General features: G+C 33.1%; 1 protein-coding gene and 2 long non-coding RNA genes across 4 annotated transcripts in view; 2 read left to right on the forward strand and 1 right to left on the reverse strand.

The window, feature by feature from the left end:
* Positions 1-3,428: 3,428 nt before the first annotated feature.
* The window catches only part of LOC136972612 (homeobox protein dve-1-like), an 84,845-nt gene continuing 63,815 nt past the window's right edge, over positions 3,429-24,458 (forward strand). Inside the window, exons 1-2 of one of the 2 annotated variants that reach the window (XM_067267196.1) lie at positions 3,429-3,863; positions 6,163-6,352. In XM_067267196.1, the coding sequence (XP_067123297.1) occupies positions 3,774-3,863; positions 6,163-6,352 (280 nt within the window). In that variant the 5' untranslated portion in view covers positions 3,429-3,773. Of the gene's footprint in view, positions 3,903-6,162; positions 6,353-24,458 lie in introns of both variants that reach the window. The other variant, XM_067267187.1, reaches the window with a different exon arrangement.
* On the forward strand, positions 8,091-10,609 carry LOC136972638 (uncharacterized). The gene is made up of 2 exons (XR_010880370.1): positions 8,091-8,203; positions 9,910-10,609. It is a non-coding gene; the product is annotated as an uncharacterized lncRNA (long non-coding RNA).
* On the reverse strand, positions 10,153-11,028 carry LOC136972632 (uncharacterized). Its single transcript, XR_010880369.1, has 3 exons — positions 10,836-11,028; positions 10,686-10,746; positions 10,153-10,284 (listed from the first exon to the last, which is right to left on the reverse strand). It is a non-coding gene; the product is annotated as an uncharacterized lncRNA (long non-coding RNA).

The following is a 24,458-nucleotide window of genomic DNA, read 5'->3' on the forward strand; positions in this document are numbered from 1 at the left end:
TTTATTTATATTTTAAATTATAAAAGTTAATTGTTATAGCAAAAAGTTACCCACTTCATCTGTTTTTTCCAGATAATGATTCGGGTTTACTCTAGCGAAAAAAAAATAAGACTTAGTCTCTTATTAATGGAGTTATGTGGACTGGCAAATTTATGTTCTTCATCAATCCCGATATTGAAGGAGAAATTAAATTACGGTAAAATTTGATCATTTATTAATTGATTCGATCAGTTAGATTCGATTTATTGATTAATAAACAAATCACCGTTTCGAAAAGTTTACACAGTCTAATTGATCATTTCAATTTGTTTAATTACTCCAATTGTGGTTTTGCAATTATTGGAAAATTAGAAAAGTCTATTTTTATGAAATTCTTCTCTCGTAAAATAGCCTACTTTTACGAGAAATTTTTCACTCATTTTTCCCCCTCCCCTTCTTCTTTTCTCTTTCCGACTGAAATAATTTAAAAAATTGATTTTAGTACACAAAAAAATTGCTTTATAATTTAACTATTTCAGTACCTTGTATTATTTCTAAAATCTTAATAAGCCTTAGTGGTTAAGCCATCGCAAAACGCTCATAAAAAGGTAGTTACGGTCTACGGGTTCTTTTTCCTATTATACATAATTAATAAATACATCTATAAACTTTTTTTTGGAACTCTTCGGCAGACAGTAATTTTAAATGGCCGATTTTTAAAAGGATAAACACAAAATAAACATAAATTATTAGTCTAATTCGAGAGAATCTCTTGTTAAATATTTTTATAGAAAAAAATAATAGAATCAATTTTTCGTTGGGGATTTTAAATTTACACAATTAAAGTATGCATTTAACGGTAATTTGTATTAACGTTCTTCTGGTGTTCGTTTTAAAGTTACATCCCCAATGCGGTTTATTGGACTGGCGATATAGATCTATTCTTGTAATGATAAGGTCCATACATACCGCCGTGCCCGTGGACAAAATGTCGATAATCCAGGGATTTTAGAGAAAAGTCCTTTCTTTCAGCTCGGAGGGCTTCTTTCGTGTTCCTATCCTCCGTTGAGTTGGTCCATTTTACGAATAAGGACGAGGATATACAGATAAATTATTATAATTGTTAACCAATATAACGTAGAAAATTTTTACCGACGGAATTGCTTTCAATTAAGCGCATTTAAATAATGATATTCGATGAATAATGTAAAAATTTTTACATAGAGTTCCAATCGGGATTTTATGCGCGCTTCAGGCAGAGGGGTTGTTTTTAGAAGAAATGTTGTTAAATGAAGTGAATATTGGTAAAGTATTGCTGTATTGATTGTTATGATGGCGAAAGAAACTTCCAAGAGGAAACGCTCGCTTTCTTTTTTTTTTTCTTTATTTTTATGATTGACAAATCGCTTATTTGCATCCACTTTCTGACAGCAGCCTTTCAATTAGCCCGAGCGTCGTCAGAATGTCCAAATGACGCATTCTTAGCAAAGCTTATCGGAAATGAAAATCGTCATCCTTCGAGAGAAAAAAAAATATATAGGTTTTAGCTGGATTTTGTCGTAAAATCACGTTTGAATCAATTCATTTTGCCAGCCGAAAGAAATATTTTCATTTATTTATAACTTCCCATCGCGAAATACTAGAAATATTATGTTTGTTTATAAAGTAACTAAACAAAATACGCCATCAACAAGTTTGTATTGGTTTTTAAACAAATAAGAAATATCGGAATAACTTTTATAACATCCGTTATTATATCTAGAATACGGTTTGAATTATTTATTGAATAATCATGCCGGTGACAATATATTCTCCAATAGATCTTTTGTTTTTTTTTTTTTGTGTGTGTGTGTGTCGAATTAACCTATTTCAAAAATTCAAAATGGTAAATACATCATAAAAAATAGATATTTTACCGAATGAAAATTTTAAAAGAATAATTTATATAGTACATACTTATAGATTATACGAATTTTTTTACGTACAAAAATCTAGTTTTCAAATTTTTATGTATACCTAATCAGATATTGAAAATGAACAAGTGAATTACTACGAAAAGAGGAAAATAATTCTGAAAGAGAACAATAAAAAGAAAAAAATAAATAAGGTAATTTATGATTTTTTTAATGTAAAATAATTACATAAATAGCGAAATTATTATTATTTTTTTTAATAAAAAAAAGGATAAATCAGTTGCAAAAAAGTCAATAATAACGAATGAATACTGTGGCGGTATTATCATTAATCAAGGTCAATAGGTAGATACCAGAAAGTGAAACTAACGAACTGTACGGTCTTATTTGTGATAAGTGACATATTATTGTTTATTTTCTAATGTTAAGACAGTAATTCAACGATCTACACGTAAGATAATAATAAGAGATGCGTTAAGGCAGAATATAAAACGATGCAGTTTTATTTTACAACGGAACGTTTTTGCCAGCGATGTATTCGATTCGAAAGCGGACAAAAACGAGGAAACGAAACATAAAAGTTGTTAATTGGACAAAGCAGAAGCGTTCAGGCTTCGAAAAGAAAAATCGCTTGATAAGTTGTTTCGGGTTGAAATGCGATTTTTGTTTTAATTAACGGTACCTGCAGGAACCAAGGGGCGATGGAGATCATCGCTCATGCCTACAAGACATCAGACAAAACTGCGAGTTTTTGTTTTATGTATCAAAAACACTCCTCTCTACACTCGAAATGAATTATTCGAGCGGAAAATCTCCACTTCCGGCAAAATTCCCCGATCTAATAACGTCGGGTCGTATCCTAATCCGTTTAATCTAAAGCAAAATCCGGTCCCGTTTCGAGCGCGAAATAAAGGATAGAAGAGAAAAAAAAGCCGTTAAGGTGCGATGGAGGTATAATTATTTACGGTACGGACATTTAATATAAACATTTACAAGAATGTTAATTGATACTGTAAGATAAGCTGCAACATCCATAACGTTTTCTAAGCCGGCAGCAGATTCTCAGATCAGATTTCCATTTTATATCATATAGTCGGAGCAATCCGATATTCCGAATACCTAGCATGTAGGCGAATTAATCGAAAGATGGGAAAAGTCGTCGTCGTCGTCGAAGGAAATTCTTTAATTCCCATTCGTTGGGGTTTGCGCCACAAAGGCTTAATCGGCCGTGGGAAAAACCGCTAATTCCACTTGTTTATCGTTATGGATCGGAACATTCCGCAGACCGAATATATTCAGCTAACGGTAATTTCGTTTAAAAACAATAAGAACGAAAGTGAAAAAAGGAAGAGGAAAAAGTATAGCGTCGATGGGAGTGTGCATCTCGATGTTACTTTTAAAAACGCGAATGCCGTAGTGAATGACGTCTGCCTGCCATAACATTTATCATTAAAAGAGAGAGTGGTGGCTAACACCACCCCGGTTCGTTTGTCGCTCACCTGCCATTAGAGGGCGCGCCAACACAACAGGGGAGGTGATCGGCGCCGTCTTCATCCGCGCGCACTTCGGTCCGGATAACGGGCGACTTTGTCTTCTTCCAACGACCATCTTGGGCCGAAACGTCCGAATTATAACGAATGCACGTGTACTACGTCACCGCATATTATCCGGCCTGTCTGTGACGTCACGGCTGGGCGTCTATCCCACTCGCACTCATTGCGCTTGCGTGGTAGTACAAGGTGTCGTTATGTGTGGTGAGGTCGGCACAGTCAACAAGGCGTCATGGTTCGAACTCGTCACTGCTAAGAGGGACAGGGTGGGACATGGTTTCCGCGTGGTCCACGTAAACATCGATACAATCACATCACCATCCGACTCAGCATGGATTTTCAGTCGGCGATGGAGACGTTCGCAGAAGCTTGGGTGGCTGCGAACACCCAAACACCGTTGACAGAAGCAGCTGAAGCTCAGGTTTGTTCAAGGACTAACCTGAATAACCCTCAAGAACTAGTGAGTAGATATGTAGTTAGTAAGACGTCTTTAGTCTTGTAGATACGATTAGATCGCTGCTTGTAGGCCTGACTTGATATTGTGTTGCCCGGCTCGAAAATAGCTAGGTCAAGTTGTTGTTACCGCAGCAGGGGTGTCTCTTCGCCTGTCTCTCTGCTCTCGATTTGGGCGGAGTTTTTAAGCTTGTAAATATCCGACTTCGATTGGCAAATAAACAGCCCGAGAAACAGACATCACGCTTTATCGTGCCCGATATCCTGGCCGTTAGATTGCTGCCTTCGCACGGATCAGATGTGTCGTGGACGAACGCCGAAATCTTTGTTGTTGTTCGTCTTAACGTTAAGCCGTGGATCGAGATTACCGACTGTTGGATGTCGATTCAAATTGGCCGAGTGGCCCCGCCGTATCAATCCCCCTTCGATCCGGGCTCGAAAAAGTCGATGGCGGATGGGAAAATCGTTATTTATCGATATAAATCCGCCGATTAAGCAGAATTTTTCATTTAGGGACCTACCAGGCGATTCGCTGCTCGCCGAACATCTCAACTGCCTTCGCTTGCTGTTGGTCGTCGGCTTCGCCTGTCCAATGTCCACGTGTGTTTCCGTACGAACGTGGATCGAAACGATTTTATCTCTCTCCGTGCACACTTTGTCCTTTCTTAACCTCTTCACGCTTCTTTAACGTGTCGTACGTCGAAAAATTAAATCACCCGCTGTAATTAACGCCTTTTTCGCCCTTCTAACCGTTTGCTATGAGTTAGCTAATAAAATTATCCGGAGATTATCGAAGATTAGTTTTGTATGCTACATGTTTTGTCTTTTCGTTTCTCCTATCTCCACCGACGTTTTAATAATTCCTAACTAAATATATATATTTTTCTATATCCTTATCCGTCTTCTGTTGTCTGTTTTTTGTTGTGTTTCCATAGCGGGATTTTGATATAAAAAAAAAACTTTTTATATAATTTTAATCTGATTAAATTCAAGCGTTACATTCTATAACAGGCCTCCACTTTTCCTTCTTAATGTTTTGAAATCTTTAAATTTATTGATCTGATTGATTGTTACAACTCGAATGTTTTGCCAATTATTAATTATATATGCAACAATTACATGCAAGGACGTCAACTTTTCCGCTTTACATTTAATTCTAAAAAAGTAGTTTCATGGTCACTTAATGCTGATCTGATATCACGAAATATAAGTGTGCTCCACACGAAAATCTAGAAGTCTAAATTTGCTTAATTAATTCCTTCGGCAAATTCCCTATTATGTTTTCATTCTTATTTTCTTGATTTCATAACATACTATTTTTTTTTTAAGGCCTTTATATACAAGTTTTGCTCTTAACTAACTGATGTAAGATAATTCTAGTTTTAAAATATATTTTAATGATATTTCATAAGGTAAAAGGATACATTCGAAAGTTAAATAGTACTCTAAGGATTAATTTGTATGTTGTTAATCTGTGATTAATAAAACGATTTAACTGTAAAATTAAAGACTCAATTTATATATATCAAAAGACCATTATGAGATGGAAATAATAGCTTCGTTTTTGTTGCCTTTTTTTTTAAACAAAAATACTCAGCAAGTTAAGTAAGTTCGGAGAATACAATTGAACTCTTCTGTATGAGAGCATATAGTGATATTAAAGAAATATTTAATATCCTATTTTTATATATATATATATATATATAGATATATTGTTTGAAGTAGTTTGAATTTGCCCTGGAGTTCTGAAAATTTATTCCCATCCGAAGTAATTTATGAAGTTTCCAGAGTATCTGCTCTCGAGCATTTTCCAATTGATCTCAAAATTAATTGTAAATAAGTACTCTGTTCAAATACGTGTAGGAACGTTACACAATATGTACAATTTTTATGAGGGGGAAAAATATTATATATTATAAATTTAACGATTTAAAGGCAATAGAAAATAGATTATTTGTAATACTGGAGACATGACATTTCTCTATACAAGTTACTACTGTTTAAATAAATACAATTACAGTCACACGTTATAATATGTGATATTCAAAGTTTTAGGATTTAATTCGGACTTACATTAGTTTTTTTTTTTATTTTTTAAAGTGTTTATGCTAATTTTCAGAAAATGTTTCCATTTAGAAATAACCCATAAGGTCAATAGATGGAGACACTTTCCATTTTGGAATAATTAAAGAGGTTTTTATCCCACCCCTAAAAATTTAACTTATTTGTCGTAATGTATAATCTGAATGAATTTATTGAATTTCTAGGGTGTTCTTTTGGGTCAAGCTTCGTTACCTCCCTCGGCATGTATACACGACTTGACAACAGAAAGGAGAGAGAAACAAGAGGGAAATGGAGAAAATGGTAGTCGAGCCACGGGTTTGAGAAGTCCTGCTGCAGGAACATGTCTCGCAACTCTTGCTGATTTCCGTGGTATAACCACAAAACTTCCCACAGGTAGGATTATCCAATCATTGACGGTCTTTCATAATCGTTTTTACTATTTTTCTTTTCTCTCCCAGTCCTTAATCTTAACGATTCTTTGTTGGGAATTAAGTATGACATCAGTCAATCGTTTGAGAGTTTTATTTTTATTGTGCCTTATTTTTTTTTCCCCGAAAATAAATTTGTCACATTGATTAATTGAAAACCCTAATGTCAGATAAAAGTGACACTAAGACCGAGTGAGCATAAATTTGTGATTTATAGTATTTTTTTCCCGGCCTACTGGATCAAAGTAAGATTTGTCTGAAAGTATCTGATTGGATTAGTGAATTAATGCAAATTAAATATCGAATTTTTAAAATAATTTAACTAAAAGTTGATTAATAAAAATGATTAAGAACGAAAGATTACTTCCCCCCTTTTTTTATATTAAGAATGTATTTTAACTTGATCGTTTTAATGTGGCATGCATTAATTTTATAAAAAGGACAAGAAAATCTTTTAAAAATAAATCTAATTTATATTAAGTTGTTATCCGCGATAAATAAATATATATTAAAACACATCGAAAATAAAATTAACGAGAATAAATAAATAATAATTAAAAAAAAACAAAATTATTATCAGTTAAGATCTGAAGGAAAAATGCAACAAATACCCTTGATTGATTGTTAAATAATATCCAAGTTATAGGTGTATATATATATATATATATATATATATATATATGTATGTATGTGTTTTTCTTTATTGTTTTTTTTTTTAAATCCAGGTTTCGCAACGCAGTTTTGGGCGTGATGGCCAAGTTTATTAAATTTAAAGTATCTGTATTTAAAGATCTATGACGAATTTCATTTATTACTTTATTTATTTATTTATTTTTTGATTTAGTAGTCACGAAACGAGAGATCTCTCTGAAGAGAACGATGCTGTTTATCTCTTCGAGTTGATTTGGAACTGTTTATAAAGGTGTCGTTAGTTGCTATTGTTTTTGCTCGTAACGGAAACGGCGCATACTTTGGAACTGCAACTATCCATTCACATCGTTTAATGTAAAGATGGATGCATTGTTGAAGCTCAAGATAGGTTGAATGACTATTTTTAATAGGCACAAACGGCAATAAAGCAATAGAACGCTTCCAAAAATCTGGAAATCGTATTTATAAAGCAAAAAAAAAATTTTTTTTAAATTGTATCCCGTTTTCTAAATTTATCTAAATAATCGATTAGATATTAATTAGAATATTTTGACTCTTAGATCACTTTTCTTTTTTTTATTTCTTAAATTGTGTTATAAATATATACACGAGTTAAAAATAAGTCGTAAACCGCAACTTAAAATTTGGTTAAGTTTTAAATAGCAAACGTGTATTATGCGCGTAGCTACGTTTACGTATAGCGCTGAAAAAGGGGGATTACGTACAGTTATGCGTTATAAAAACGCTTAGCTGTGTATGAAAGTGTTCGTTTTGTAGAAAACATTTTATATTATTATGAAAATATAGTAACAAACCAAAATGCCTTAAATCTTTTTCTATTAGGAAATACAATATTTCGTAAATAAGCGTACGTATAATGTTTATTGCAAATACGTTTGTTTACTAGAAATGTGCTAAATTGTTATGAGAAAGTAAGTGTTTTCGTTAAGTAAAAGCCGTTTCCGAAGTATATATATATATATATATATATATATATTGAAGGAGCACACCATTTTTGTTTTGTTTTTTTTTAAATGTAAGTGCCGTATATATAAAAAAAGACTTCTGTTCGAATTATTTTTAAAGTGTTGTTTTATAGATCACATCTGTTCCTGTGTGACAAAAGCGAGCAACTGCGAGTTGCATTAATGTAAATATTGCAATGGTAATTAAGTATATATCTAGTTTAATTAAGAATTTTCTCTAATCTTCGATCGTTTAACTTACTTTTAAAAAAAGAAGAATGGCATCGACGATTGGAAATTGAACTGTGTTGTTATTGTTATCATCGTTATTATCCGGCGGAACATTTAATTGCCGATTGATAAATAGTTGAGAGAGAGAGAATATGGAAGAAGTATTCGTCCAATCTGAAGGTTCGTCCGTTTAATCGGTCGGATGCATTCGTCTCAGACTACGCCTGATTAATTCAACGATTTCGACACAACAGCCTTTCGGAATCATCCATTTTTAAATCGCTGCTGCCGAAGCGAATCGGATTTTTGAGCTATTCTTCGCTATCAGTGTCCAATTAGCATGATGCGATCCGGCCTCAAATCTTTATTTTATATCATTATTTTTTAGCTTTGCAGAATTTTCACGGAATTCGTTCGAAATAATTGAAGGATTCCGCCTGATTGTCATCGTGGGACGAGTCGGACTCGGCTTAGCTTTATCCGCGTATACACGCAGATAATTATCTTCAAAAAACGAATGCTAATTCCCCACCAGATATATACGTTAACGCAATTATTAAAATGCACTAAACTTCCCTAACGAAAAATCTCTCTCTCGCTCGTTTCTCTTTAATTGTCCTGCTCCGACGCCTCACTCCGAAATATCCGAAAGTAGTGCGATTGCCTCCCAATACTAACAATTTTAATATTCCGGAATAACGTATGCTGATTGATAAGTAGGAAATAGTCTTTTATCTGCCATCTCTCTGGCGACGACAAGTCGTAAAAATTAAAATGGAGCCGTGGCCGAGCACTTTGTCTCCTGCTAAAAGTTTCCTCCATTTGAACAAATCCGATGGCTTAAGCTTTAAAAGCTATTTAAACAGCTAATACTCGATAAATCGAATTTCACTATAACTTCAATTTATCGTTTTTCCCTCGGTGACAACTCATCATTGCCGCTGTGCACAGTACATTAACAGCATGATTTTTTTTAATACTGTTTTGTGCTTTTGTATATTGATAAGCCGTTAAAATACATTTTATCTTTAAATACGAAACACGAAAAATGTGGTTGATATCGACACATTTTAACGGTTAACGCAAACCTTCACGGTTTTAAATATTTATGTAATTCGATATATATATCTCACGGGCGGTTATTTTACTCTGGTAAATATGGGAACTTAAATTGAATCGGTTCTTATTGTTTTCAATTGCCTGTTGTTTTAATAAACCACAAGAAATAAATAGAAACTCGATTTATGTGTAGGTAAATTACGGATTTTTTCAGAAATGTTTGTAAAGGAGATAGGCATTTTTAAATTACGCAACATTCAGTAGAAAATGTGGAATAGCGATCACTCTGTTAAGTTATACTTACGAAAAACTCTCTTAATTATTTATCATAGTGTTATGTCCTTCAATTGACCAATGGTTCCAGTTAAGAATTGTCGCAATAATCTAGTTGGCGTCATGCCCGGACCAGTTTTTTGATGACGAGCAAACACATTTAATAAATAAAACTCGCTTCTGTTAGGCGTCAAAAATGGCCGATTACGCAGAATTAATTACTGAAAATTTTCCAGATTTCCAATTGTAAGAAGTAGGGAACACGCCGTATCTAGATTTTACGTATAAGGAAAAACGAATTACAGAATATCTCCGCGATTTTATTTTCTCTTTATTAATCTAGATAAAATATAAAAGAAAGGCGCCATTCGGGATTGGAATCGAGCGTCATATCGCAAGAATGAGACTGTATTTGTTTCTGATTGGATACTGTATGTTCCCGGCCGAGAAGATAAGGTAGACTTTCTATCACAGTTTATCTAGCCGCTAGTGAATCCCACCGTTACGACACCTTTGACAGGTGACACGACATGGATTAGGTCCACTTGGCTACAGGATTAGACTCCCTAACTCCTACTTCATGATCTCTCTTATCAGAACGACAAGGCGGATGGGAAATCCCGGAAAATGAAGTTTGTTTTTCCCCACTTCTATCGGATAGAAAGGAGGATTGAGTCTTCTTTCTCTCTTCCAACCGTCAACCCAACGTCTATCACATCTGGAAAAATCGCTGGATTAGTAACTTTAATTGACTTTTTTCGTCGATGCTTCTTCACTCTCCGCTTGTAATGCATCGTATAATGTATTGTACTAGTTTAGTTTTTAAGTCCAAAACCGCCTTATAAATGTTTATATAGTCGTCGCGAACGATTACGGAATTGATTCCGTCTCCGAATTAACATTTCTCTGACGTAATGTTTGTTTTGATTGATCAAACATCTTTCACTACGATACGACCTCGAAGAAAATTGCAAAATATCCAGTCCGATATATAGAAAGTTAATATTTTCATTAAAAATAATCACAATAATAATAATAATAAAGAAAGAAAGAACGAAACTTGGCTTGAAAACAGATCACATGCATTAAGAATTGCGATTACAAGGTCAAATTTAATACCTGTCCTTCTACTTGCTTATGCCAGACTTCCGATCAGATAAATTCGAGACCTTCGATAAACCTACGAAAAAAGAAATAAATAAATAAAATAAAAAAAGAAAGAAAAAGTCGTCGAGTGACCAACCATCCACTTGACGGATTACGCATTACCTGTTGCCATGACGACCGGAGGGGATCTTCATCCCGGTCCCCCTTTGTCGTCCGATTACCGATATGGACCGTTATTTCCGCTTTGGCCTAACGGATCGTAAAGACCCAGATCCATGGCGAATAAATAGCGCGGTTCCGATCGAAGTCAGTTTTTGCCAAAATTGCCCCCTCGCAAGAGGACAGGATGTGAGTGAGTTGGACAAGAATGCCTTCCGACCGCACAAACATGTCATCATCCGCTGCCTTTATGATCTGGCCGAGTTTCCAATCATTAAACTAATGGACACTTGCCTTGCACCGATCTTAAACCAATTAATTCGTTTAATCTACTGTTCGTTCATGTTATGTGCCTTCAATTTCCTTTAAGAGCGATCTATTTATGTAGTATATATATATATATATATATATATATATCAAATAATAATAATAAAAAAATTTATGAGTTCTTAAATTGCTTCAAACATTTCCTTTTCTTAGATTTTTAGACTTTTCTAATAGTTAAAATACGGATTTTAGCCTATATTTTTAACTATTAAACGCTATTTTTTGCTACTTTTAAAATCTTACTATTGATCTTACAGTAGTGCTTACACGTTCTTGTTATTACTTTTAAATTCTAGTCGTTTCTCTTACGTTCGTGTTATAGCTTTCTTGGTTTTACTATATGATATTTTATCTAGTTTTTCATATTCCGCCTATCCATTTTGCATATTTTTGCATCTTTCTATCGTTTTCCTATCCTCCTAGTAAATACTTCGCAGCCCTAACTAGAATAGCCAACACTTTTTTTGGTATGTAGACAAGGTCAGTTATGGCATATTCAATTAAAAAAAAGAAAAGGGGGGAAAAGCTAATACTCAACAGTTACGATCCGGAAGAAAAATTTATCACAAAGAAATATCTCTCTTAATTCTTGTTTTTATAGGTTATGAAAATCTTTAATGGAATTTCCGAAGTCGATTGACAAGGACATAGACTCACATAGCGGCGTATAATATGAGTTTAGCCATCTGGACTTGCTCAATTATTTCGGTTGTCACAATTAATTCTTTAAAAAGCCGATCGTAGTAGCATCTTTCCGTTCGTTTTAAAAATGACTTTAAAGAGTTGACGGTAGAATATTTATTAAAAATTACTTTCTATATATTCTAAAAGATTAATAAAAATTTGCGAATTTTCCGTCCGTCTCTTTAGCAGTTAGCAATTTTTATACGTTAAGTTTTTTCTACTTGTTAAATACGGCGTGTGGCAGTCTTTGCTTCTCTTTTAGCCCCATAGACATACAATTAAAGAACTATAAATTGAGTATTTCGTCTAGTCCGTCTGGCGTTGTCGTCCGAGATGAACTGCAGATAACAAACGGAATAGTTATGCTGATGCTTCAAAACTTCCGACGGATGTAGAATTTTATATTTTCGGAATTTAAAGCGTTTTCTTTCCCGTAAAATATGATAATTAACAGATCCGAAGAGAGAATTTTCGACTTTAAACAAAATTAACTTCTACTCCGTCCATTATTCGACTCCATCTTAATTGACGGAGTAGGTGTGTTCGCGAAACACCTTTACACGCATTTCGAGATTTAAAAGGTACTCGTACGAAAACTTAATTTAATCCGCTGACAAAGGGAGTATTCTTTTTTTCCAATTGTACGAACAATAAAGTATATCTTTGATCAGATTTGTACCTAATTTCGGTCTTGAGTAAGAAGACTTGTTTATTAGCCCAACATAAACAGGAAAGATCAACTGGTTAACTGACTTCGTTTTAATTAAGCTTACGTGTTTAGTTAATGTTAAATTTAGCATCTGGACATTGTTTTAATTCTTATTCCCCGTCTCTTTTGTATGAATTAGAACAGAAGTGGTATTTGGTTGCCTTTTTTTTTTCATTTGTATTAGTTGTTTTTTTTAATTCGCGATATCTCCTCCGGTAAGTTGAAAAGGGAATTTTTTTTTATAACTCTTTGACTCCATTCTTTTATTAAGCGGGGTTTCGGAGATTAAAAACGGGGTAAAATTCTATTATTCTAAATGCTCCTGTCGATATTAAAAAATTTTCGCCGACTCGTTTCACACTAGAAACAAATTTCTATTCAGTTTGTTTAACCAATCGCATAACTCGTTTTTATTTATTTACCTTTTGTTATATCATAAAATAACACGAAAATTTATTTTATACATGTATCTATTGTAATATGTTTATATGGCCATTTTATAATTACATATAAATGTAATGTGTGAACTAAAAGGTAAAGATTCATCACATGCCAGTGTATTTTTTAGAATGGGAATTAAAAAACACAATAAAGTTATTACTATATTTAATAAAATTTGTTAAAAATCTTCGATATTTAGAACGGGAAATTCATAATTTCTCGTTCTAAATTGCTTCAATAAGTATAATTAATTATACTTAGAAGCACTTAATTGCTTTATAGTGCATCTTGATCAAAATATTTAACTTTTTTTTTTTTAATAAAAAGCTGTTTACGTTTTTGTAATAAGAAGAAACGTCTTAAAAACTATGTTATTGAGACGTCCTTTGATTAAGTGTATCATTACGTATCCATACTGTAAATTTAGATATTATGCCATTCATTGCGCTAATGTGTTGATATTGCTTCTCACATTATCAATAATTTGGAATTTACAAGTTTCGAAATTAATTGTAACAATGATCGTGTCAATTGAGTCGAATTTCCACCAGTTCTTGGCCTGCTGTTTCCATTAATGACGTTTAAAATATTGGATTTTATCAATAATATTAGAATTTATCCGCAATTCAAAATCGTTAATTATTCCATTTCTTTATTAATAATTAATTTAAATATAATTTATAGTGATTATATTATAGAGGCCCGTGTTTTTATATATTAACTTTATTCTTGTAACATCATCTGGAGAACGTTTGATTACACCGATGTTGCGCTTTACTGACTTTATAGATGTAAATTCGTTTCTTTAAGAATTCTCACTTGTTCTTAAAAACGTTTCAGTATTCAAGCCACATTTTTATATTGGCAGAATTAGATTTCAAATTTAATAATTCATTTCTTGTAGATTCCGAACTTTTCTGTGATCAATGCGAGTCGATTGAACTTTCAAACGATCCACTTGTTTTTAGTATCGATTACCCCGTATCACCGTAGGAAGAAATTAGTCTAAATTAAGTTTTCCAACGTAGATTGAATTTAATAATTTGTTTTCATATTCAGTAATCAGTTTGTGTATCGTACGATGAATAAGTGTGTTATTTATGTGTATACTTGTTAACGTTTAATTAATAAATAGTCAGACAAGTGATGACGATCCCAAATGTGGATACGGAGTAAAATAATCTCTCGTCGTCCCAATAAGTAGTCTAATGCTAAATCCATGGCTATCACTGTCGAAATTATCTATTGCTTAGTGATGACTGCTGCAAGAGAGAATGCCACAATCATTAACATAGTTATGCTTTCCCCATTGTTAAATTCACAAACAATTAATGAATCATAATCTTCCTAGTGTTTAAATACTTTTCCGAGTTATTACTGTTTAAGAGCTGAAGTTGCAGAGAAGAAAATTGTTGAACTTATTGAGATAGAAAGTTTCGCACTCTACAGAATTGTTAGAACGTAGCTAGAAGGTCGAAGAGGGTCATTTTAAAAGTGTGATCCTTACATCGGACCATCGCTTTTAGTACGGTTTAATCGAAGAGTGCTTCTTTCAATGATATTAGCGGATTGGTTTGGCGCCTCAGGCCTCTTCACATCTCGTTTAGGATCACAATCGTCGAACGAACCTAAATTCAGTCGTGAATAGAAGCAGTTTTCATTCAACCTAGTTCGTGGTTTTAAAAGTATTTGTTTCCGACGTAAAAAAAAAAAAAAATAAATAAATAAATCCGACTTCACACTAACTGCTTTAAACCAGATGTTAATTTCTGAAAAGCAAAGAAAGTCGAGACGATAAACTGGTCTATATATACAGTCTGTACACACACACACGCACACACACAGACGTATACTTATCTCGACTAATAAGATAAATATCAGTGATCTGATAGGATAGTGACCTTTGACGGTCTTGCTATGATATTCTGGTTACTTATCCAATTGCGGTCGTACGGAAGACTCCACGATTAGCATTCGGTTAACCGGTAATTTCTATATGCAGTTAACATTTCTCCCCCTCTTCGTCAGTTCGACATCGTAAAGAGCCCGGCGGACGGCTAAAATATTTAACTGTTTAGTATTTTAGTTTATATTATAACACAAGTAATGAGGAATTCTTATTATTATTTTTTATTTCTTTTTGTTTACACGTAAGTTTGCTACGCAGGTTTTTATGCTGATGGACCCGTATTGTAATTCTCTCTTTTTCCCGAGTCGAAATGACCCGATTTGAACGGATATTTGCCTACTCTGCATAGTCAAATTGAAGAATCGGTAGGCTGTTTAGTATCGAATTTTTGAAACTATCGTTGCCGTTTGATAAAACGTGCTTAACGAATTGATTTTTTACTTTTCCTATAAGGTTTAGTAGGATACACGGAGGCCTATCGCTTATTATGGTGATTTAGCTGGCAGGAAAGTCACATTTAAAATTCATCGTCAGCAAAGTAGATTAGAGGAAATAAGGAGAATAAATTTAATAATAACAACGACATAAAGCGGCATTTGGAAAATTTTCGTATCAGTAAAGTTACCGAATGGTAGTTGACTTTGTTGGCTTAGTCAACCTTTGAGTAATCGTTGGCTGAACTGTCTGTCTGTGGCGGGAGACTTGAATAGAGGTGATTATAGGTCACTCCAGCTCTTTAAGTATCGCCGTTTTTGATCCTAAAGGGATTGCTGTCTCCAGCCTCACTCTCTACAAATACGTATTTGTAATTTAAACTCCATTCGAAAGCATTAGTCCATTGTTACCAAATGCCGCCAAAATATTATTACATCTTACAGGGATGTAAAATAATTAAGAAGTTTAATCTCGTCAAGCGTTGAACAGGGTTTTTTTCTTTTTTTACTAATTAATCTAGAAGTCGTTTCTCTCTTCTTTCTTTTCCAAAAATTGCTTTACTGGAACTTCGAATTTCTCTCTTTCTCTCGCTTGCCGACGACGGTAAATTCCTATCTTCTGTCAACAGAATCTTTGAGTTCACAATCTATAGTGTTTCTCTTCGAGGAATTAGAGTTTGTTACGTTTCCTGGCAGCAGTAAAATCTATTATGATGAAATTCTTTTTGTTATTGATAAATTTTTCGTCTTTACTTAACCTTTACCGACATCATTCGAAAACTTAGTTTACGATTAAATCGATTATTTTCGGTGATATCCTGGCTATTTTTCTTTTAAATAAATAAAAAAGAAGGGTTAGAATCTCTAACTCTATCTATATTTCTCCCAGAAAAATTTCTTACATTAATCCTGCAGTTTGTTATTAAAGACGAATTTATAACCTGGCGTTGTTTTCTTCCTGTCAGTTGTGAAATATTTACAGTTTTATTTAGAAGAATCGCTTCTTTTTCTTCATTTTCTTCTATGAATTAATATAAATAATGCCATATTCCGTAGCCTATGCCGTGAGAAGCCGATTTACATTTCTGTATATTAACCTTACTTATTTTTTTATACACTTATATATTATTTAAATTGTTTTATTTACGTGTAAATCTGTTATTTTATAGGTAAATACTCTCTGTAAATTATAGGAGTGTATAAATTCGTTCAGATTGTGCCATAAGATGAAGCAAGAGTTATCGTCGGAAAGTAGATATAAATTGTAAAGGTGTTGTTTCATTTCAACCTTCTCCATCGAGTCTAAGCATTGAAAGTTTACAATATCTATATTATGTAAAGGAAGTGTCAGAAACACAGCTCTGGATATCAGGAACGTGAAGATCTTTCTGAATAAGGATCTAATGGATCTATTATTGTTTTAAACGGGAAAAATAATCTGAACAATGATTATTCTTAAGTTTGTAGTGTTGAATTAATGTTTGTCGCGTGTAGTGTCACAGAACTTTCGGTATTTATGTCGCATTAGAGAAAGCCCAAGTGTGAAAAATTTGTCTCTACATTTTATAAATAATTTTCAACACGTTAAATCGTCTAGATTTGGTTTGTACCACAGTTTCTGATAAATGCACCCATTACAAATGTTTTAAGCGATTTAAATCGATTTAAAATTCGTCATAAATATTTATTGAGACGTTTAAATGACTTTTTTCCGCAACTGAAATGATTTTAATATCTAATTACTTAATTAAAAATAAAAATAATAGTGTAATATATAATTTCATAATCCGAGTTTTATGTAAATCCATTATGATTTCTTATAAATTTTTATTTAATATATATTCAAAGGTTTTAGATTTAAATCTAATTTGTTTTTTGGTTTTGTAACTTCATTATAAGTGATAAGTTTTTTAAGTTGAGATTCGTTAGATTATTCTATTTTTATTTAATTTGAAACCCATTTTTTAAGTGTTGTGTCTCGCATTTTTATTTATAGATTTCTCAGTTCGGGACAATTACTCTGCTTCATTTTTCCCCCCTCAGAGTCGAGTTTTCGGTCATTTCTCTACGCTAATTTATGCTATATGAAATCATCTTTCCCGCCTATCAATACACGAATTTATTGTACTTAATTCTTTCACTTAAGAGCTACTCGGTCACCAAGAAAAGTACATGTTTTATTTACCAGATAGGCAATTGCCTGTAATTCTTATCAGCAGTCATTCAGAAATTTTGTAGATAAGATCTCTTTTTATAAAATACACGAATATTACGACAAGTTTAACGAAAATATCGCAAATAAAGTAAGGAAATGTGAAGTTACTGGGATATTAGTAGTTAAGCTGCTGATATTCTTTATGTTTTTAACCTCGAACGGACTCGATGACGGTTATAAATGTATCGATTCAATTGGGAAAAAATTAATTAAATCTGTGCCATTTTTCTTAACCATATTTTCGGGAGAATCCTTTCTCACGAATCATTAGCCTCCCTTAGTTATCATTTGGAAGGAACTTTACAGAAGAATCATTCACAAGAGAAATCCCATCAGAATATTTCTTCACAAAGACTTATTCTGAACCAATTAAACCAATAATTTTAGCTTTTCTTTTCTTAGTTAGACTGGTGGTGATAGCTTTTGTTAACCCGTTGGTCCTCCTGATCTCCACGGAATATATATATATTTATAAGACGTTTTTGATTCTTAATCTCGACATATAACTAATTTGCTGATAGGAAATCGAGTTTAGATCTTTTCCGGTTGCCTTTTCATTTTCCCATCTTTTAAAATGCTTATTAAAATCTTTACATTTCACAAGAATAGAATAATGGAATTGATACGTTGTTCCTTTCTACAGAAACCTTTTACCAAATTACTCAGATTCCTTTTTTGATCCAATGCTTTCATTTAAGTCTAACATACTTTTAGGCTTTCTCATATTTCATCGATCTCCTCGTATTCTTAATCTCGATAAATTATTAATCCTCTTCTTTATAGAACTTATCAGATTAGTTCTGGAGAGGCATCCTGCCAAAACGAAAAAAAACCCTTCTAATTTATCCTTTAATAAAATATTCTTTTCTCCAACAACAGAATATTATATTTGATTAAATAGATATTTATTTGTGTATTATTATTATTTTGTAATTTATCAATTAATCGATCTTCGAGTGAAAGTTACGCAAATATTTCTTGCAGGAGTGATCTTTGATTTCAATTACGTTTACGTAAGTGTAAATTGAACGGTAGTTTCTCGATTAGAATTGTTTTTATATAAAAAATTATGAGCGGAGTTTATTGTTTTGGATCAGAATTTATCAATACTACACGATGACGGAACGTAGAGTGAGCCGTCTACTTCGTGACGGACTCAATACTGCTTCTCATCTGTTCACATTAACCTGATTTTCTTCCAGAGATTTAGCTTCCCCAAGGACATAGGTGATTTCATCTTTCTCCTTGTCCTTAGTTCTACTTAATGATCTTATATTTCTCACCCCATTTTCGAGAGAATTTTTTAACCCGTTAGCGAAAGAATTTCTACCAATAATTTCTTTGAGACTTAAACTCCTATTTTAGGAATATTTTAAAGTACCATTCGTCTCTTTTTTTTCAGTTTGGCGATGACAACGCCAGCCAGGAGTTTGTGCGCGTTAATATATAATTAACAAGTCACTAGTAGAGGTGGAATAACTTCACCGGTGCTATCAGACTTTGGGAGAGAATCAAATCCTCATAAAACCAAAATTTATAGAGAAACCACGTTTCATTAATTCTTTAGAATTGTTAGAACTTTCAATTTCCGTTACCGATGTCGATTCGGAAAAGTGTCGGTGGAACCGATTCAATTTTACACAAATCATAACTGGGTTTCTGCTGGAAGAACATCAAAAACTTTCTAGTTTTGATTTCTATTAGATTAGGTATTAAATGAAAGGATAGGCCTACGCAGTCTTTATATTTGTCAACGTGAATTTTTCACCTTGGTGCCGTGGTGAATAAAATTATCGTAGATGTGATGATGCTGCGAGATTTATCGAGTAGAGAAATGTATTCTACTTTTACTGTTGGGGATTTCGTTTCGTTTGTTCGTCCCACAGAAACGTTTATTTACTGTTTATTTTTGGTTACAATTAACCTACAGAAAATGCCGTTTGATTCCCTCTCTTTTTAAGCGGATAAAAGTATTTTTGAGGCCAATGAAATACTGGCCATCGCGCTAATAATTCTAATTTCGATAATGACGTTAATCTAATAAAAGTTTTTGGAAATGTTAGAACACTTCTAAAAGGGGATAGGCGCGATTTATCGTTTTCAGGCTAACGTAATTCTAAAAGTAGTTTACCTTCGCGGAGATAAAAGAAAAAAAACGAGAGTTTTGGTAAATCCAGGCCGGAAAAAACAGCTGATTTTAGTTAAGAAACGATTCCCCTTTTTGTTGATTGGTGACTATTTTTGGATTTTAATCGCAGAAAGAAGTGGGGAATCTTGCGTTTATCTTTTTTTAGGACACTACTTACCGGATAAGCCCTACGATCTTTAAATTCGATAAATCGTTACTCCGTGCTTTTCTCTTTCCTATAAAAGTTTATATACAGAAAGCGAGTGCTTATCAAATTCTGTTTATTTGTCGGTGATCTGAAGGAAGGCTTTTTGGTTGACACGCAGAAACGAATCGCTGCGTTTCTTTAACGGACAGAAGACCTTTTACCAAAACTACTCGTTTTCGCTCTTTTATTAGATGTTTTGTAGCTTTAAAAACCATTTTTTTTTTCATTTCTTTGATCTTCATCGGTGTCCTTTAGACGCTTAATCTCATTAAAATATTCCTCCTTTCTTGCGTCGATTGGATAAGAAAACTTGCCAAAATAACCCATTTTGTTGCATTCTTTCAAAAAAGGAATCTGTATGATCTGTACTAAAATGAGACTCGTTTAATCTTTCTAACGTGCGGTGTTCGAAATTGTTTTGTTGTCCCCTCGGTGCCTTCCCCCGTTGTGCTTTTAATTCGTAAATATCATTAATTAAGAAAGCTTTATTCTTATATTGTTGTATTGTAAAACGAAGGAATTATTCTCTTTTTCATAATAAGAAATTACTATTAAGCATTCGTGATAGAAAATGAAACAGCGGAGTATCTGATGTCGGGATGGATAATGTTCAAAGGCCTGCCGCTAATTAAAAATCTTTTGCTATGGGGTCAACGTACAAGACCTATGCAAAAGAGATAATCCTAAATGTAGATTTTGAAGTCCAGATCGTGTTCCTTGACACGTTAACACCTCCCTGTCCTCGATCGTGATTTTTCTTTGGCAAATAACGTTGTAAAATTCGGTTTAAATTTTTGATTTAGTTTTGTCGAAGGACCGATTGGTTTATCTGCTAGAAAAGTATGGAACCGTGAACGTTCTCTTAACTAGAAATTCGATATTACCATCTTATTACCCATCAAAGTACATCTCGTACGTATAAAAACAATTTCTAAGTACGTTTACTTTTAAATTTCTCGAAATAAATTTTGATTCTCTCGTCTTCCGCCGGAGTACGGAGTCATATTCAATTTATATCTTAATTTATCAGTTCAAAAATAAACCCCATTGTTGTATATAACTACTGCCATGCTTTACAATTGTTAATGGATGTTTAGCGAGATGGTGTGTTCTTGTAGGCAACTATTATGTTCGATCAGATTAGTTGTTAGATCGGCAACTATTTCATAAGAATATTTTATTAAATGGTCGTCATTGTTCTGTAACGTAATTGAAATCTTTGTATTTTTCAAGCATCGATTTAATTTATGTTAATGAAATGAATAATGTCGAAAAAACAGACAATACGGTTTCTTTCTACACAATGCCATTTAGTTTATTCCGTCGTATACTAAACTATAATGCATGAAAGATAAATTTGAAACAAATATTTATACGAATAAAGTAGTAATGATAGATTTAAAAACGTGTATACTTTTCAAAATATTTGTTTCCGTACAACTTAAAAGCATCGCAGTAGAAAGTAAGCATAGCTTTTAATCAAAATAACTCTCTTCAAAAATTGCAAATGTTGTACGACATGAAAATAGTCTTGATTTATCAACAATCGAATTTATTTTCGACTTGGGAATTTTCTCTTTGGCAAAGACCCTTTTCATTGTCTGTACGGCATTTGTTCTTTTCTAGAAAAGGTAAGAACCAACGTATCGAGATTATTCATTTATTTATTAATCATTTTATACAAGAAGATCTTTTCCTTTTCTGAGTGGAATGATGTCGAATTATACTGTTTTATTTCTCTTATTTTACTTAGAATTATATGATTTTATTTTATTTTATTTTTTCCTCGTTTGTATCGAGGGAGAAAAATTGTTATTTCGAGTCTTTGCAATTGAAATTGTCCGAATTATCATTATTATTTTTTAATTTAAATAAACACACTCGGGTTCTTTCTATCTACAGAAGCATCGCCGAACAACTTGTTTGTCGCTAGATTTTTATTTAAGAGCGATAAGTGATCAAAAATCTGAATTTTATTAAAGCTTCGCCTTTTCAAAAACTCGGTATTAAGATTAGGTTGCATAAGAAATCCTCTTTGGACGATAGGAATGGGAAAAAGAGAGGAAAAAAAGAGGAAAATATACTCAAAATTTTTAATCTTTGGAGCTATTGATGCAAACACCATAATTGATGATGATATAAATTAACAATTCCCCATGGATTGCGCCATTCCCATCAAAAGAACGGACCTGTAATTACGAGTTAACAAGTAAACAAAAAAGAAATTTCCTTCTTTTTTTCTTTTTTTAAATGGTAAAATTAGTCGATGCCTTTTTTCCCCTAGTCCTAAATAACTATTAACGCGGATGAAACGAACGAAAACAGTCAATTGAATATGAAACGGTATATATTGTGTTTATATTCCTTTTATCTTTCTGGAAATCTCCAAGTGTAATTATGCCAGAAATGATTATTTTTTCTACAATCGTTAAGAATTTCGTATTAGTTACCGGGAATTTCGAATTGATTGCGAAACTAAAAATTTTCGAATGATGTTTAGTAGAAATTTTTAATGCGATTAGGAAAAATATAGAATTTAGTTAAAGGAAATTTCTATTAATCGGAAAGAGCAATAAATAGATTAATAGGAATTTTGAGGTTATCGGGGAGGAAAGAATGTTAGGCGGCCAATAAAATCTTTGAGGTGTTTAGTGGAAATTTTGAGGCGATTAATAAAACTTTTGAAAGTAGCAAATTACATCGATAGGATAGCAAATAAAACTTAAAAAGCTTTAAATTTTAAAGTAGTAAACGATTCTGGAGCGAACAGTAAAAAGAATTTCGGGTTACTAACGAAATATTCTATAGATAATTGAGTATTAATTTGACCGTTGCTGATGCTGCTCCGGAGGATGCGAGAAGTGGCAAATAAAAATGTTAAGAAAAACTCATTCATAAGTTATGAATAAAAATATTGGAAGGAGTAATAAAAGTTTTTACTGAAAATATCAAGGCACTAATAAAATATTGAATTGATTAATAAAAACTTTCACATTGTTGTTGGTCGACTGCGATGTCGAGATGGTCGAAACATTTTTGAAAGGACTAATAAAATTCGAGACGTGATAGTTGTTTAGTTTACATATATATATAAGTGATATATTTAGGGGAAAGTATAAGTTATATGCGCGAGTGTGGGTTATATAAATATAAAAGTGGAAGGAAAATATGGCAAGATTAAGATATTAGAATAAGAGAGGGATATTTGATCAGCAAAGCATAGTACAAAAACAGACTTAGATGCATCACTCCAGACAATTCGAGATTAGAGAGGAAAGGGGAAAGAAATACCACTTTCTTAGAATCGGCTTTGGCATCGGTTGCTAGTGTAGTTATGCCAAGACAAAGTAAAGAGAAGATAATGCCAAGAATAGATTGACCGTAGAAGTATATGTTAAATTGGAAATGGCGATATAAGGTATGTTCTGATCCACTTTCTTGGAAAAATAGACGGGATCAAGTTTTCGAAGCTTTAAAGTTGACAAGATTGTCTAAGCTGCAGACAAGACAAACTTTACCGTGGATCAGTAAAAGAAAAACAAAAAAAAATAAAAAGGAATGGGAGTAAAAATCTTTCTTTATGCAGCTATTTTATTATTGGCAACGACAAAAACGTGTATTGTAGCGCACGTAAAGAAATTTTAAACTAAAGATATTTTATTGGAAAAATTTAATTAGGCCGCATTACGTAGTATTTCTGTCGTAGTTTTGCCGGTAGGTACGATAATGTTAGTTGATTCGGTTTATCTCTTCATCTCTATATGCTAGAGAACGATCGCGTGGAGAAAAAAAGGCGCTTTATGAATGTCGGAGACGAGGCAAAAAATGAAAAACATTCGAATTCCGTGTTAATTAATATTTGACGTTGGAAACAAACGAGATATATGAAGTTGATTTTTAAGAGTTAGATGACCTCGCTAGATTTAATTATAATAAAATCAAGCTATTATTTTGTTATAAAATAGCGAGTGAGAAATTATTTAAGCATAATTGCAGTGCACACATTGCACAAACTGCATTGTGTCCGACTTAATTGGATATACCAAAGCAAGTTTTTGCAAGGCACGCTCTTCATCTCCATACAAAAGTCGTGGGGGAGATAATATTATATCATAGGATTATTATTATCCCGCCGTCGAGAGTCGAAGAATTTCGGAAGTACTGTTAGATAATTGAGAATGCCGAAAAGCCGCCATATCTTAAAATTCATCTTCCCGTCAGGTATTTTTTGGGGAATTTCTAGAATTTCGGCCAAGCAGTCGATATTATCCGAGGTTGGAGTAATTAGGGGTGTCTACTCCATTAGTTTCCGAGAATTGTTTCCTAATTAAAAGATGGAGGCATGTAAACAACATAGAAACGTTTGGAATCGGAAGGAAAAACTCGTTTAGTCGAACGTGAAGTCAGGTTGGAGCGAGCGAGGAGGAAGAACGGTGCCGTCATAAAACGTCAATTGGGAGGAAACAAACGTCCGGGTCTAATTCGATTCGTATGTTTCTAAAACAAGCAGCAGCAATCTTCGATTCCTTTGGAGCGGCAATTCCGGTGTGACATCTATAATCGACTGTAAT

This window comes from Centruroides vittatus, unplaced genomic scaffold, assembly GCF_030686945.1.
Source record: "Centruroides vittatus isolate TY-2023 unplaced genomic scaffold, ASM3068694v2 contig_1057, whole genome shotgun sequence".
Classification (NCBI taxonomy): domain Eukaryota; kingdom Metazoa; phylum Arthropoda; class Arachnida; order Scorpiones; family Buthidae; genus Centruroides; species Centruroides vittatus.